This window comes from Hippopotamus amphibius, chromosome 5 (genome assembly GCF_030028045.1).
Source record: "Hippopotamus amphibius kiboko isolate mHipAmp2 chromosome 5, mHipAmp2.hap2, whole genome shotgun sequence".
Classification (NCBI taxonomy): domain Eukaryota; kingdom Metazoa; phylum Chordata; class Mammalia; order Artiodactyla; family Hippopotamidae; genus Hippopotamus; species Hippopotamus amphibius.
Genome location: NC_080190.1, coordinates 102,030,817 through 102,045,303, shown reverse-complemented (window position 1 = coordinate 102,045,303; position 14,487 = coordinate 102,030,817). Strand labels below are relative to the sequence as shown.

At 34.8% G+C, this 14,487-nt stretch overlaps 1 protein-coding gene across 8 annotated transcripts in view; it reads left to right on the top strand.

The window, feature by feature from the left end:
- Positions 1-14,487, top strand: part of LRRCC1 (leucine rich repeat and coiled-coil centrosomal protein 1) — a 37,690-nt gene that overhangs the window by 17,080 nt on the left and 6,123 nt on the right. For all 8 annotated transcript variants that reach the window (XM_057735207.1, XM_057735201.1, XM_057735202.1 and 5 more), the window contains 6 exons: positions 6,034-6,238; positions 6,772-6,911; positions 9,559-9,760; positions 10,334-10,519; positions 11,255-11,429; positions 12,317-12,480. In XM_057735207.1, the coding sequence (XP_057591190.1) occupies positions 6,034-6,238; positions 6,772-6,911; positions 9,559-9,760; positions 10,334-10,519; positions 11,255-11,429; positions 12,317-12,480 (1,072 nt within the window). The remainder of the gene's footprint in view (positions 1-6,033; positions 6,239-6,771; positions 6,912-9,558; positions 9,761-10,333; positions 10,520-11,254; positions 11,430-12,316; positions 12,481-14,487) is intronic.

Here is a 14,487-nt window from a genome sequence, read left to right as displayed (position 1 = left end):
ATTAATGTCTTGATTTGATCGCTATCAACTTCAAATGGTCTACCCGACCGTGGAGCATCTTCCAGGGAGACACCTCCAGCACAAACCTGCAAACCATTTGTGACACGTTTGATCAGTCGCACACCTTCTCCATACACTGCACAAATCTTTGTTTGCATTTCAGTTGTGTTTTCATCTTTCTTGAAATAATAAAGTATAATATGCTGAAAATGCTGCTTTTTTCTTCCATCTTCAGTATTAAAATGGCTACACAAAAATTCACCAATTTTGATTTTTTTAATGCACGCTAATATGACAACTGTCAATACAATCTAACAAAATCATTTCGAATGAAGTTAAAGACAACTAAGCACTACTAGAGCCATCTTATGGGGAAAACCGAATGAACTTTTTGGTCAACTCATTATGTAAATGAAGGATTCAGTATATTAATTTGAGCCCTCTAGCTGGGAGATGTCAGATCAATAAAAAAGTGTTATAAGTGATAAACGGAAAGAGTCTAGGGCAGGGATTGGCAGACTTTCTGTAAAGGACAAGGCTTGCCACACTTTTTCTTTAGGCTTTCTGGGTCATAATCAGTCTCTGTTGCATATTCTTCTCAACAATGGGCTTCAGTACCAGATAACCCAAGTTTCTTAATTCTAATATTTTTGTTCCATTTTATTCCATTTCTCATTTTATCTCTTTTTTTCTGTATCATATTATGTAATACAGGACTATCTTATTCCAGTGTGTGAGAATACCAAACAGTTTTATGATATTACAGTAACTTTTTTCTTCTGTTTCCTATAGGCAATTATTTCTGAAGTTATGCTTTTCCTCAAAAGATTGTAAGATTTTTTCCATGGAGTTCCTTTTAGTTTTTATCTCCTCTTATCCTTGAATGAGCACTAGGTTTCTAGAATTGGTATTTGCCAACAAATAGGGGTTAGGAAGTTGCTCTTGGTTCTGTTTCTTACCTGCTTATACAGTAGATAATTCCCTTTCTACAATCTTCATTGATTAGTAAGTCGATGTACACAGCTCCCAGCCCAATTCCCAGGTTCTTTTAAGCATTTAACTAGTAAAGTTTTGTAGTACTGATATGGTATTTTCTACCCCTCACTACCTGATTCTCTGATTCTTTGTACTTATGTAATATGAGGAAAATTACGATGTGTGTCCCATGAAAATTACCCAATGTGTGTCCCATGAAAATCTGTGTAATTATGCAAGCTGTGATGCCTTGTGCTATTCCTAGCCAATCCACCACCACCCACCAATTTCTTGACTTATTTGTTTTGGGAATTGCTGTCCTTGATACAAGAAAATGGTGGACAAGGGTGAAGGAACAGAATGGATAAAATAACAGTCCTCTGACTCCCTCAGAGGAAACAGCACTTTTGTTTGCAATAGGTGCATAGGTAGCCAACATAGTTTAGTGATAGATTCATAGAGACAGTGTGACTCAATAAGTCACAGTCAGATAATGAAAGAGAGAGGATATATATTCCTTTTTTTTCTCTTAATTCAGAAAGGTACAAGTCAAAGCCTGAGTGTTCTAAGAGCTGTTATTTTAATTTAGTTCCATTTGACTTATCCTACGCCGTTATTCTGTATTCCTTGTTCTAATAAATGGTGTTCCATAGAGTCAGCCACCAAAGCTAAAAATTTCAGAATAATTTTTTTTTTTGCTTCCTTTCTCTTTCTCAGACTTCATAACCAGTTGGTATTGATACCTTCTTCATTCTACTTAAAAGGTGTTGAACTATCTCCTCTCTATCCCCTATCCCCAAGATAGTTACATTAGTTTAGGCCCTTATCTCTTGCTTAGAGGATTGCTCTTAATTCTACTGATCTGTAGCTTCTCTGTCCCTTCCACCATATAGTCCACAGAATAAAGTCCAATATTCTTTCATACAACATACCAAACTGGAGGACTTCTCTGGTGGTGCAGTGGTTGAGAATCTGCCTGGCAGTGCAGGGGATGTGGGTTTGATCCCTGGTTCAGGAAGATCGCACATGCTGTGGAGCAACTAAGCGTGTGCACCACAACTACTGAGCCCACATGCTGCAACTACTAAAGCCCACGTACTACGATGAAGAGTTGCCCCTGCTCACTGCAACTAGAGAAAGCCCGCATGCAGCAACGAAGACCCAATGCAGCCAAAAAAACAAAAATCAAATGAGTTGAGAGAGTAAACAAAGGAAGACCAGTTTGGAGACCAATCTCAAAGGCAAGAGGAGAGATGGGAAGGACAAAACTTGGAGAAATGACTATAATATAGAAGTTGATGAGTATAGGGATTTTTCTCAATTATGGCTTGGCAGTAATAGTAGATACACATTGGAGTGGCTACCTATCTCAGAAATTCTTTCATGAGGCCATGTCTTTGCTATTCCTTGTCCCCTCTTCAAACACTCGACTTATGTTCTATCATGAACTGCCTCTCTGCCTATAATAATGGTTAAGAAGTGAGCCCCTGACCCAAGCTTGGTAAATATATTACTTAGCCCATGGCCACAGTGACTGCTGCATGGAGTGGGCATATGAACCAAATTGGACTAAGCAGAGCCTTTCCCAGAGCTCAGTTCTAAGTTGAGCTAGAGGAAGGGAATCTCTTCTGTTTGGTTCTCACTGCTGTCAGAATATGAGTCTATAGATGTTTGTAGCCTTCCCCCTCTCCCCAGCATATGTTATATAAAGAAGCCTACCATAGGAAAAATTGAAACCAGCCTGTAGGGAATCAGAGAGAGACCTGATGGTATTCATATCCTTAGTTTCAGTGGTCCCTCGGAATAGTGCCACCACAGCCTCTGAATTGGTTATGTGGATCAGTAAATTCTTTCTTACTGAAACTAGTTAAGGGTTTTCAGTCAAAAGGCTCTAAGTAACACAGCTAGTATAGTACTAGGATATAGTACTTAGTATCTGGGGAAGAGACATGGAAGTCACAGTTGACTTTCAGGTATCTGGTCAGATATCACTTCTCTCCTGTAGCTGTATTAATTAATAAATAAATAAAGTGAATGAATGAATGAATCTGGGTCCCCTCTGCTAGATATTAAGCTCCTTGAAGGCCAGGCTATATCTTATTCATCTTGCTCGCTTTTAAGCCTACATCTAGCACAGTCCCTGAAAAAATAAGGTATTTTATAAAGCTTTGCTGTTGAATAGTAAAGTTCACATAAGACAAAGTTTCATTAACTTACTTTTTTGTCATTCTCAAAATTTTATCTTTCAGCTTTGTTGAGGTATAGCTGACAAATAAAAATTGTATGTATTTAAGGTGTACAATGTGGTGTTTGTTATACATTGTGAAATCATTACCACAATCAAGCTAATTAATATATCCTTCATCTCATATAGTTTTTTTCTGTTGACAATACCTAATATCTACTTGCTTAGAAAATTTCAAGTATACAACGTATTACTTTTAACTTTAGTCACCATGTTGTTCATTAGGTCTCTGGAACTTATTTATCTTATGACTGAAACCTTGTACCCTTTGGCCAACATCTCTCTATTCCCCCCACTCCCTGACCTTTGGTAGCCATCCTTCTACTCTCTGTTTCTATGAGTTCAACTTTTTTTTTTTTAATATTTATTTAATTTGGCTGCACCAAGTCTTAGTTGCAGCACATGGGCTCTTTGGTTGCAGCATGCGGACTCTCTTGTGGTATGCATGCAGGATCTGGTTCCCTGATCATTGGGGGCAAGGAATCTTACCCACTGGACACCACGGAAGTCCCATGAGTTCAGCTTTAGATTCCACATATAAGTGATATTACCATTTGTTTTTCTGTGTCTGGCTTATTTCACTTAGTATAATCTCCTGCAGGGTCATCCATTTTGTCACAAATGGCAGACGGCATCTATTTATTTATATATATATAACTTTTAAACCATTCATGCATCAATAGACATTTAGGTTGATTCTGTATCTCAGTACTGCAAATAATGCTGCAATGAAGATGGGAATGCAGGTATCTCTTTGAGATACTGATTTCATTTCCTTTGGATATGTACCCAGAAGTGGGATTGCTGGTTGCCACTTTTATGGTAGTTCTGTTTTTAATTTTTTGAAGAACCTCTGTGCTGTTTTCCATAATAGCTGTACTAGTTTAAATTCTCACCAACAGTGTTTAAGGCCTCCCTTTTCTCCATTTCCTTGCCAAGACTTATCTTTTGAATTTTAGATAATAGCCATCCTAACGGGTGTGAGGTGATACCTCACTGTGGTTTTGATTTGCATTTTCTTGATGAATAGTGCCATTGAACATGTTTTTATATACTTTTTGGCCATTTGCATATCTTCTTTGGAGAAATGTCTATTTGGGGTTTTTGCCTGTTTTAAAATCGGGTTATTTGTGGTTTTTCTGGTTTTGAGTTGTATGAATTCTTTATATATTTTGGATATTATTCCATTATCATATATATGGTTTGCAAATATTTTTTCCCATTCATCAGGTTGCCTTTTCAGTTTCTTGATTGTTTCCCCCACTGTGCGGAAACTTTTTATTTTTATTTAGTCCTACTTGTTTATTTTTGCTTTTCTTGTTCATGCCTTTGGTATCCCCATGGAAAAATCATTGCCAAGATCAATATCATGGAGTTTCCCTCTATGTTTTCTTTCAGGAGTTTTATGATTTCAGGTCTTATGTCTATGTTCTTAACCCAGTTTGTGTTGATTTTTGTGTATGGTGTAAGATAAAGACCCAATTTCATTTTTTTTCATGTAGATATCCAGTTTTCCCCATACCATTTATTGAAGAGACTGTCCTTTCTCCACTATGTATTCTTAGGGCCTTTGTTGAAAATTAGTTGACCATATATATGTGGGTTTATTTCTAGGTTTTCTATTCTATTCCATTGGTCAGTGTGTCTGTTTTTGTGCCTGTGCCATACTGTTTTAATTATTGTAGCTTTGTTTTTTTTTTTAATTTTTATTGGAGTATAGTTGCTTTACAATGTGTTATACGTTCAGCAAAGTGAATCAGTTATACATATATATATATATATCCACTGTACAGAAAAGTGAATCAGTTATATGTATACATATATCCACTCTTCTTTAGATTTTCTTCCCATTTAGGTCACCAGAGATCACTGAGTAGGTTTCCCTGTGCTAAACAGTAGATTCTTGTTAGTTAATCTATTTTATTTTTTTTAATATATTTACTTATTTATTTGTTGGCTGCATTGGGTCTTCATTGCTGCACACGGGCTTTCTCTAGTTGTGGCTAGTGGGGGCTGCTCTTTGTTGTGGTGCACAGGCTTCTCAGTGCAGTGGCCACTCCTATTGTGGAGCACAAGCTCGAGGCGCGCAGGCTCAGTAGTTGTGGCATGTGGGCTCAATAGTTGTGGCTTGCAGGCTCTAGAGCACAGGCTCAGTAGTTGTGGCACACGGGCTTAGTTGCTCCACAGCATGTGGGACCTTCCCCAACCAGGGACCAAATCCATGTATCCTGCATTGCAGGCAGATCCTTTACCAGTGTGCCCCCAGGGAAGTCCCCAGTTAATCTATTTTATACACAGTAGTATATATATGTCAATTCCAATCTCCCAATTCATCCCACCCTCCATTCCCCCCTTGGTAACTGTAAGTTTGTTCTCTACATTTGTGACTCTGTTTCTGTTTTGCCAGTAAGTGCATCTGTACCATTTATCTAGATTCCACATGTAAGCGATATTATACAATATTTTTTCTTTTTCTGACTTAACTTCACTCTGTATGACAGTCTCTGGATCTCTCCATGTTTCGGCAAATGGCACTATTTCATTCCTTTTTATGGCTGAGTAATATTCCATTGTATATATGTACCACATCTTCTTAGATAAAGTTTCATTAATTTATGTAAAATGTTTTCCCTCTTTGGCCCAGTGCTAGTTTCAGGGATGGGCGAAAGGCATACTGTTTTTCAGCCCTTTTTTATCTAAGGAAAATTTAGAACATACTTCAAATCTTCTCTCTGTAACCTTTAATGTTTAATACTATTTTTATCCTTTTATATGTGTAATATACTTAAAGTCACATTTGATTTATGGTTTAGGCTGAAGGAAATTATTTTTAAAGAGAGAAATTCCAAACTACAACTCGAAATTATGGTTCACAGACTTCAAAATGAAATTAAAAAACTCAGTATTGAATTACTTAAAGCAAGAGATCAACAAGAGGATCACATTAGACACTTAAGAACCCTGGAAAAAGCATTAGAAAAAATGGAGAGGCAAAAAGGGCAACAGCAAGCAGCACAGGTATTTCTCTATTTTAATATATCAGTCCCATGAATTAACACATTCATAGCTTCTATCCTGAAACAAATTATGTCATTCATTGCATAGTAAACATAAAAGATGTCAGGCTGAATGCCAAAATTAATTTAAAGACACCAGTAATTTAACCTGTGGAATCATTTCTTCAGTTAAGGCTGCCAGCATTTACAAAGCAGTTATAAGAAGAGTTGGTGGAAATACTGCAGGTTGTTAGACTTGTGTTTAAGAGCCAGTTTTTAAACAACTCATTGCAGTGCTTGAAGGCTTTTAATTTTCTTGCCTTCTGAATGGAAATTTTCATTAAGGTCTGTGGTGCAAAAAGAGTTAATGCTAGTGTGTTTGATGCTTCTAAGATTACACATCATGTGACCATAGCATTATTTAATAAATTTTGAAGATCAACTTAGTCACTAGGTCCTGTTATTTAGAAGGCACTTTTCTTTGGGGAACTGACATTAATATAGAAGCAGAAGAGATTATTATCTTAATACCGTAATTGTGTGTATTTTACTCAGATGAGACTTATCCAGGAGGTGGAACTCAAAGCTGCAGCTGCTGATAGAGAAATAAACTTACTTAGAACTTCTCTTGATCAAGAAAAGGAACAGGTGCAACAACTTCATGAACTTCTTGCATTGAAAGAACAAGAACACAGGTAAATGAAGTATGTATACATCAGGAAAATATGGACGTTTAAAAATAGGAAAAAGTTACTTGGTTCTCCTCCTGCCCCTCCTAAGACTAGACAGTGATTGAGCAGTGGTGAAGTCTGACACAGTTCAAGTAAAATGACATGTTTATGTATGCTTTAGAATCAGTCTTAGAACTAGTAGCTTAAAAGCAAATCAGTGACTTTATTGAGGTTGAGGTATGGGCTTATAGCAATGAAGCTCATTTTGTATTTCTCGAAGTCCAAGCAAAAGTTGATCATTGTAATATAGAGAAAGCTGTTTTAATTGACTTCCAAGTAACTACTTGTTAAATTATCAGTATTCTTTATTCCTTTGAAGTAGGGTTCAACAAACTTTTTCTGAGAAAGTCCAGATAGAAAATATCAATATTTCAGGTTTTTCAGATTATGCCTAGCTATCTCTTTGTACCACAAAAGTAACCAGAGATAGAATGTAAACAAATGGGCGTGGCTATATTCCAATAAAAGTTTACTTCTACACAAGAAGGGCAGCAGACCAGATTTGGTCCATGGGCTATAGTTTGCCAACACCTGCTTTTTATGCATTTTTAAATTTTTTTAATACATCTTTATTGGAATATAATTGCTTTACAGTGTTGTTAGTTTCTGTAGTACAACAGTAAATCAGCTATATTTATACATATATCCCCATATCCCCTCCCTCTTGAGCCTCCCTCCTACCCTCCGCATCCCAGCCCTCTAGTTCATTACAGAACACTAAGCTGATCTCCCTATGCTATGCAGTGGCTTCGCATTAGCTACCTCTTTTACATTTGGTAGTGTATTTATGTCAGTGCTACTCTCTCACTGCATCCCAGCCTCCCCTTCTCTCCACTGTGTCCTCAAGTCCGTTCTGTACATCTGCATCTTTGTTCCTGCCCTGTCACTAGGTTCATCAGTACCATTTTCCTAGATTCCATATATATGTGTTAGCTTACAGTGTTTGTTTTTCTCTTTCTGACTTGCTTCACTCTGTATGACAGACTCTAGGTCCATCCACCTCACTACAGATAACTCAGTTTTGTTCCTTTTTATGGCTGATAATAATTCCATTGTATATATGTGCCACATCTTTATCCATTCATCTGTCAATGAACATTTAGGTTGTTTCCATGTCTTGGCTATTGTAAATAGTGCTGCAGTGAACATTGTGGTACATGTTTCTTTTTGGATTATGGTTTTCACAGGGTATATGCCCAGTATTGGGATTCCTGGGTCATATGGTAGCTCTATATTTAGTTTTTTAAGGAACCTCCAAACTGCTTTCCATAGTGGCTGTACCAATTTACATTCCCACCAACAGTGCAGGAGGGTTCCCTTTTCTCTACACCCTCTCCAGCATTTATTGTTTCGATGATGGCCATTCTGACCGGTGTGAGGTGATACCTCCTTGTGGTTTTGATTTGCATTTCTTTAATAATAAGTGATGTTGAGCATCTTTTCATGTGCCTCTTGGCCACTGCATGTCTTTGGAGAAGTGTCTATTTAGGTCTATAAAACTCTTAGAGGAAAACATAGGCAGAACACTCTATGACATAAATTAAAGCAAGATCCTTTTTGACCCACCTCCTAGAATAATGGAAATAAAAACAAAAGTAAACAAATGGGACCTAATGAAACTTAAAAGCTTTCTCACAGCAAAGGAAACCATAAACAAGACAAAAAGACAACCCTCAGAGTGGAAGAAAATATTTGCAAACAAAATAGCTGACAAAGGATTAATCTCCAAAATATTAAAGCAGCTCATGCAGCTCAATATCAAAAAAAACCAACAACCCAATCCAAAATATCTGCTTTTTAGAGTCCACAGTAATTTGAGCACATTCAGCTAGTTATCTGCTTACTACCAGTTGAATTGTATGATTGCCATGGGTTAATTGTGTTTGTTCTCAGACCTGTTTTGGTTTTGTCTTATGTAAATTAAATTTTAATGTATAAACTGAATTTTGATGTTTTGGGGAAAATTGTCATCATATGTGTGGTCAAGACAACTATAAAAGTTTGGGGGGGAGTAATCACAAAAATGTAAAAATTGGCACTTAATTTCCTTTTCAGATACCTTTTAACTTGTTCTAGTTTAAAGAAAACAAAACCGGAGATAATGGATTTTTTTTTTTTATGGGCTTGATTTACCAAGAAAAATAATGGGGAACTCTGAAGAATGAACTCACATTTAAATTTAAAAACTGGCCCTGTATCAAAAGAAGTTTCACACATAACTGTTGCTTTCAATTAACCAACCACCAGTACCAGTCAGACTGTATTTATTGAGTCAAAGACTCAACCAAAGTAGAAGATGCAGCGAAGCAGAACCTGACTCCTATGAATGCACCTAAAGGATTTTAGAAACTATAAAATGGTTCTGAACTGTCTCAGTGAAGTTAAGATTTGGCATACTCCTCTTATCCCTGTCACCACTGAATGCATAATCAAATAAAACGCATATTCTTTCTGTGTCTACCATTGTATCCCTAGTTTTCTGTGTTTGAAAATGAGGAGCTGATCTTTAACAGTAGGGAATAGAGAATATTTAAATACTATTTAAAGACCCTTAAGGTTTTTCTTTCCAAGTAAACAGCATCCTGTGATTTTTATTTGTTTTTCATTCCAGGAAAGACCTTGAAACAAGGGAGTTTTTTAGTGAAGCTGAGTTCCAGGAAGCGTTAGCTAAAGAAATTGCTAAAGAAGAGAGAAAACATGAGCAAGTTATAAAAGAATACCAAGACAGAATTGATGGATTAAACCAACAGTATATGGATTTAGAAAATGAATTCCGTATTGCTCTAACTGTTGAAGCCAGAAGATTTAAAGATGTAAGAATTTGCATGTAGCTTTTTATTGAAAACAGAATCAGCAAAGTATGGTTTGATAAGAGGACTACATTTTAGAATTCTAGCTCTATTTGCATGTTGATCTTAAGCCAATTACTTAAGTTCTTAGAGCCTTTTTTCTTCACGTAAATAATAGCTAATCTTCAGTGCTGTTGCCAAAATTAAGTGCGGTTATAAATGGTCAAGTAAAGAGAGCACTCGAATACAAATTAGGAAACCTGAATTCTCTATTACTATAGAGCAAGGATTGGCAAACTAAAGTCTCTGGGCTATATTTGGCCCACTACCTGTTTTTATAAATAAAATTTTATTAGAACAGAGCCATGCTCACTTGTTTACATAGTGTCTGTGGCTGCTTTTGTGTTACAATAGCAGGGTTGAGGACTTTACAACACAAACACATACAGCCTGGCTGGCCTGCAAAGCCAATTATCTGAATTTTATTCTTTTGCTAAAACTCTGATTCTAAAAATGAAAGAAGTAAGCTGTTTCCAGAAACAGCTATTTTCTAAATATTTGGAGAACTGCTATTTATAATGCAATTTTGAAACACAGGTTAAAGATGGTTTTGAAAATGTTGCAACCGAATTAGCAAAGAGCAAGCATGCTCTTGTTTGGGCTCAAAGAAAAGAAAATGAGTCTTCCTCTTTAATTAAAGATCTAACCAGTATGGTGAAAGAACAAAAAACAAAACTTGCAGAAGTTTCTAAATTGAAACAGGAAACAGCAACAAATTTACAGGTAAGACATTGTAACATTATATTTCCTTTTTAATTTTTTATGTCATTTTCTCAAGTATATTGTGATGATTTTAGGAAGTACACAACTATGAACTAGATAATACCACTGATATATTTTTACATATGGAAAAAGTAATATAATTAGGAGATAAACTGTGATTGCACAGATTGTATTGCTTACACTAAAATAATATTTAAGTAAACTAAGTGAATTAATTTTAAGAAGCATAGTAAGTAAAAGGTACCAGTTTTATAGTGATATGGATGATTCAAGTTTGGGAAATACCACATGAATTGTTGATACATTAATTTTGTGGTAGTGGTTGTTTTTACATATACCTAAATAACTATAATAATTTTTTAATTATTTTTGTTGTCTCAATTTTAAATGTTAGTGGTATTTTGCCCAAAAGGACTCACTTTCTGTAAGTGACCTTTAGACTGTTGATATATTTAATACTTGGTGAGAAATTCTGAGTATTACATGTGTAGTTCTTTTAAGATATTAAGTAAAATTCAGAGTGTTTAAAGAAGTAACCTGTTAAAATATGACTTTTTATTTCATGACCTACATTTATCTTTAGTTAATAAAATTAAAACATTCTCTAATGTAAAGTTTAGGAACATTTACTTTGTATTTGTTTAAATAACATTTAAAATGCAAAAAGAAAATAAAGAAGCACTTAAATATAATAATTACTTTGCATTTTTTTCAATGTTTTTTGGTGGTATGCAGAATCAGATCAACACACTTGAGATTTTAATTGAAGATGACAAGCAGAAGAGTATTCAAATAGAACTTCTCAAGCATGAAAAAATGCAGCTTATTTCCGAGCTAGCAGCCAAGGAGTCGCTAATTTATGGTTTAAGGACAGAAAGAAAAGTGTGGGGACATGAGTTGGCACAACAGGGTAAAATTCTCAAATTTTCAAAGGGAAAAAAATAGCCCATTCTGCTAATCCAGCAAATCTGGGTATTAGAAAAGGAAGGGCTCATATCTGCCTGGACGTACCAAGAAAGAAGGTGACACTGTATATGAAAGGATAAGTAGTCATTTGCCAGTCAAACAGGAATGAAATTATACTTAGGAATTGGGAAGTAGTTTATTACACCTGTTACGAAGTTATAGCTCTGATTCTTTTGCTGTTGGTTTTCTTCCCACTATAATTTGGTTATGTTTCTGAACAGGTATACCTTTACAATGCTACAACTGAATAAGTCATTGAAAACAGTTCTTTCTTATCTAGTGATTTTAAATTATTTGCAGCATTCATTTTTTTTAGCTAAAACTATTGGTAACATTTATGTTGCTATATATGGAGAAATGTGAAATCGATTATGAATAAAAATTACTTTCGATTCAGGTAAATTTACCTTCAGTCTCATTCTCTTTCCAGTCACCATAAAGCAAGAGATATACACCATTTTAAGGCATTCATAGAGACTTTATAAATTATGGATAGTAGATGTTGGCCTAATGGAATGTTGTTTATTTATCCATTTCATGTAGGAATCTCTAATATGATTTTGTTTGGACAGCATAACATGACCCTTTAATATTTAATGTCTGAGTTACTTGTTCATAATATATGGCTTTAGGTTCTCAAATAGCCACAGTTGTTTAAAGGCTTTTTTGATCTTTTCCCCTTTTCACTTCATATTGTCCTATTATATATTTTGTTTCTTTATTCAGCTTTTCTTTTTATTTACTATATTATACATTGTAAAATTAGATGTTCATAAAATAAAATTCTTCAAGGTGTTTTTAAGTTTTTTACTGATGATGTTTGTTTCTTAGGATCTTCTCTAGCCCAAAATCACGGGCGACTAGAGGCTCAAATTGAAAGTTTGTGTAGGGAGAATGAATCTCTGCGAAAAGCAAGTGAACGTGATAATGACACATTAAGAATTAAGTGCAAAATCATAGAAGACCAGACTGAAACCATTGGAAAATTAAAAGAGGTAAGCTTGACATTTTATGTTAGGAAAAGAGGATATGGAAGGTTTGAAAATCTGTGAATCAAAGTATTTAATAAATATTTGTCTCAATGCATCCCAGCTGTTGTGAAATTTAAGACATATTATCATGTTTTTTCTTTTATAATGTTTGCCTCTTTGCTTTTAAAAGTTATATATGACACTTATTTATTAACTTGAAATTACTTTTACCTCAAAATTTCATGGAGAATGGTATTATGGCCCTCTGAAATAACTGGAAATAGTGTCCATAAAGGGTTAGGAACCACAAAAATATTAATATTTTATTTAAACTTTTCATTGTTTAGTATCTTCCAGTATTGCTAAAACACTTCTCGAAATTATGACAAAAACTACTATCCTATATTTTAAAGTATGTGAATAGAATGTAAAAGATTCATGTTTGTTCCTAATGGAAACCATTTTTACCCTCTTCTTCAATATGGCCTATCTTAAAAGAGAGAATACTAACAGGATCATTTATTTCAAAGTATTGTACATGAAAATTTCCAGAGAAGTATTCTGAAAGTTAGCTTGAACAGTGAATCAAATTTGAACTCCAAAATTTTCTTCTAAAGATTATCTTTAATCTTTAGAGTAAGTAAAAATAGGTGAGAAAAGAGTTTTTAAGAAACTTCTGAGATTATCACCCATAAAGTTAGGAACTCATTCTTTAGAGTAACTGTAACTAGCTAAGCTTTGATTTTTTTTCCTGCTTAGTCATTTTTAAGAAACTCCTTGAGAACTTGACTTAAGTACAGAAAATAAAGAAACATATTTATCACCATGTTGCTATATCCATAGCTAGTTTAGGCTGTGAATGCTTGAACTGTATTACCCTAAACAGTTACTGGTTTTTTGATCTTTGGATGAAACGAAAATTTCGGTTATATCTGTCATACATGCCAAGCTACACTGAAAATTAAATTTTTTAGCAGTGAGCATTTTTTCTTGTTTTAAAAATTTATACTTTGTATAGTATTTGTGTTTGACATAACTACTTCCACAGTAAGACTACTACTTATCAGTCTCTGAGCAGACGTTTAGGAGGAAATGACTAATAATGAATAACATAGTGGAGCCAAAAAACAGATGACTTTTAGTTTTAGACTTTGGTTAAAAAAAAGTTTTCAGATTTTCAACTCATCATTTTTCTTTTCACAATTTAGTACATTTACTCTAAAAAACATTGTATCATCCAGTATCCTCTTAGAGGTGTGGGTTAGGGAGGGTGGGAAGGAGTCGCAGGAGGGAGGGGATATGAGGATATATGTATAAATAAAGCTGATTCACTTTGTTTTACAGCAGAAACTGGCACAGCAGTTTAAAGCAATTATACTCCAATAGAGCTTAAAAAAAACACACACACATTGTATCAACCTCAAAGATATGAGCATTAATGGTGCATTCCAACTAATCACAGAAGGTACAGAGATAGCTAGGCATAATTTCTTTTAGCAGTCACATTAGCTATGGTGATAGTTATCAGCTTATCACCATAGCTAATAACTTAAAGGAATAATGACCTAATCTGCAAAACTTGGAGTTCGATATCTTCAATTTAGTGGATCCTGTAGTTAGCTTCTAACTATGGAAATCAGAAACAAATTTTTTGAGATTTGATTTCTTCCTGTGTATTATTTTGGTACTTTTAAGTATGGATCACAAGATTCTCCGATGCTACAATGTTCTTTTTATTAATAGGATTATTTCGTAAGAATCTTCTGTAGCTTTTGTGGATTCCTAATAATATGTGTCAAGACTGCTCTCCCCTACTTACTTAAGTACTTGCTTAAGTATTTACCCTTAAATACAGAGTTGTGGGGAGAAAATAAACATGGCTTTTATGCAAATGTTGCTCAAGACTAGAAGACTACCTGATATGTTTGCTTAGAATTTTTAGATGTATAACACACTGAGGAACTGAACCACACTTTTTTAAATACTGATGAATTCATGCCTATATTAACCTTGTTTAGTTTTTGTTTGCTT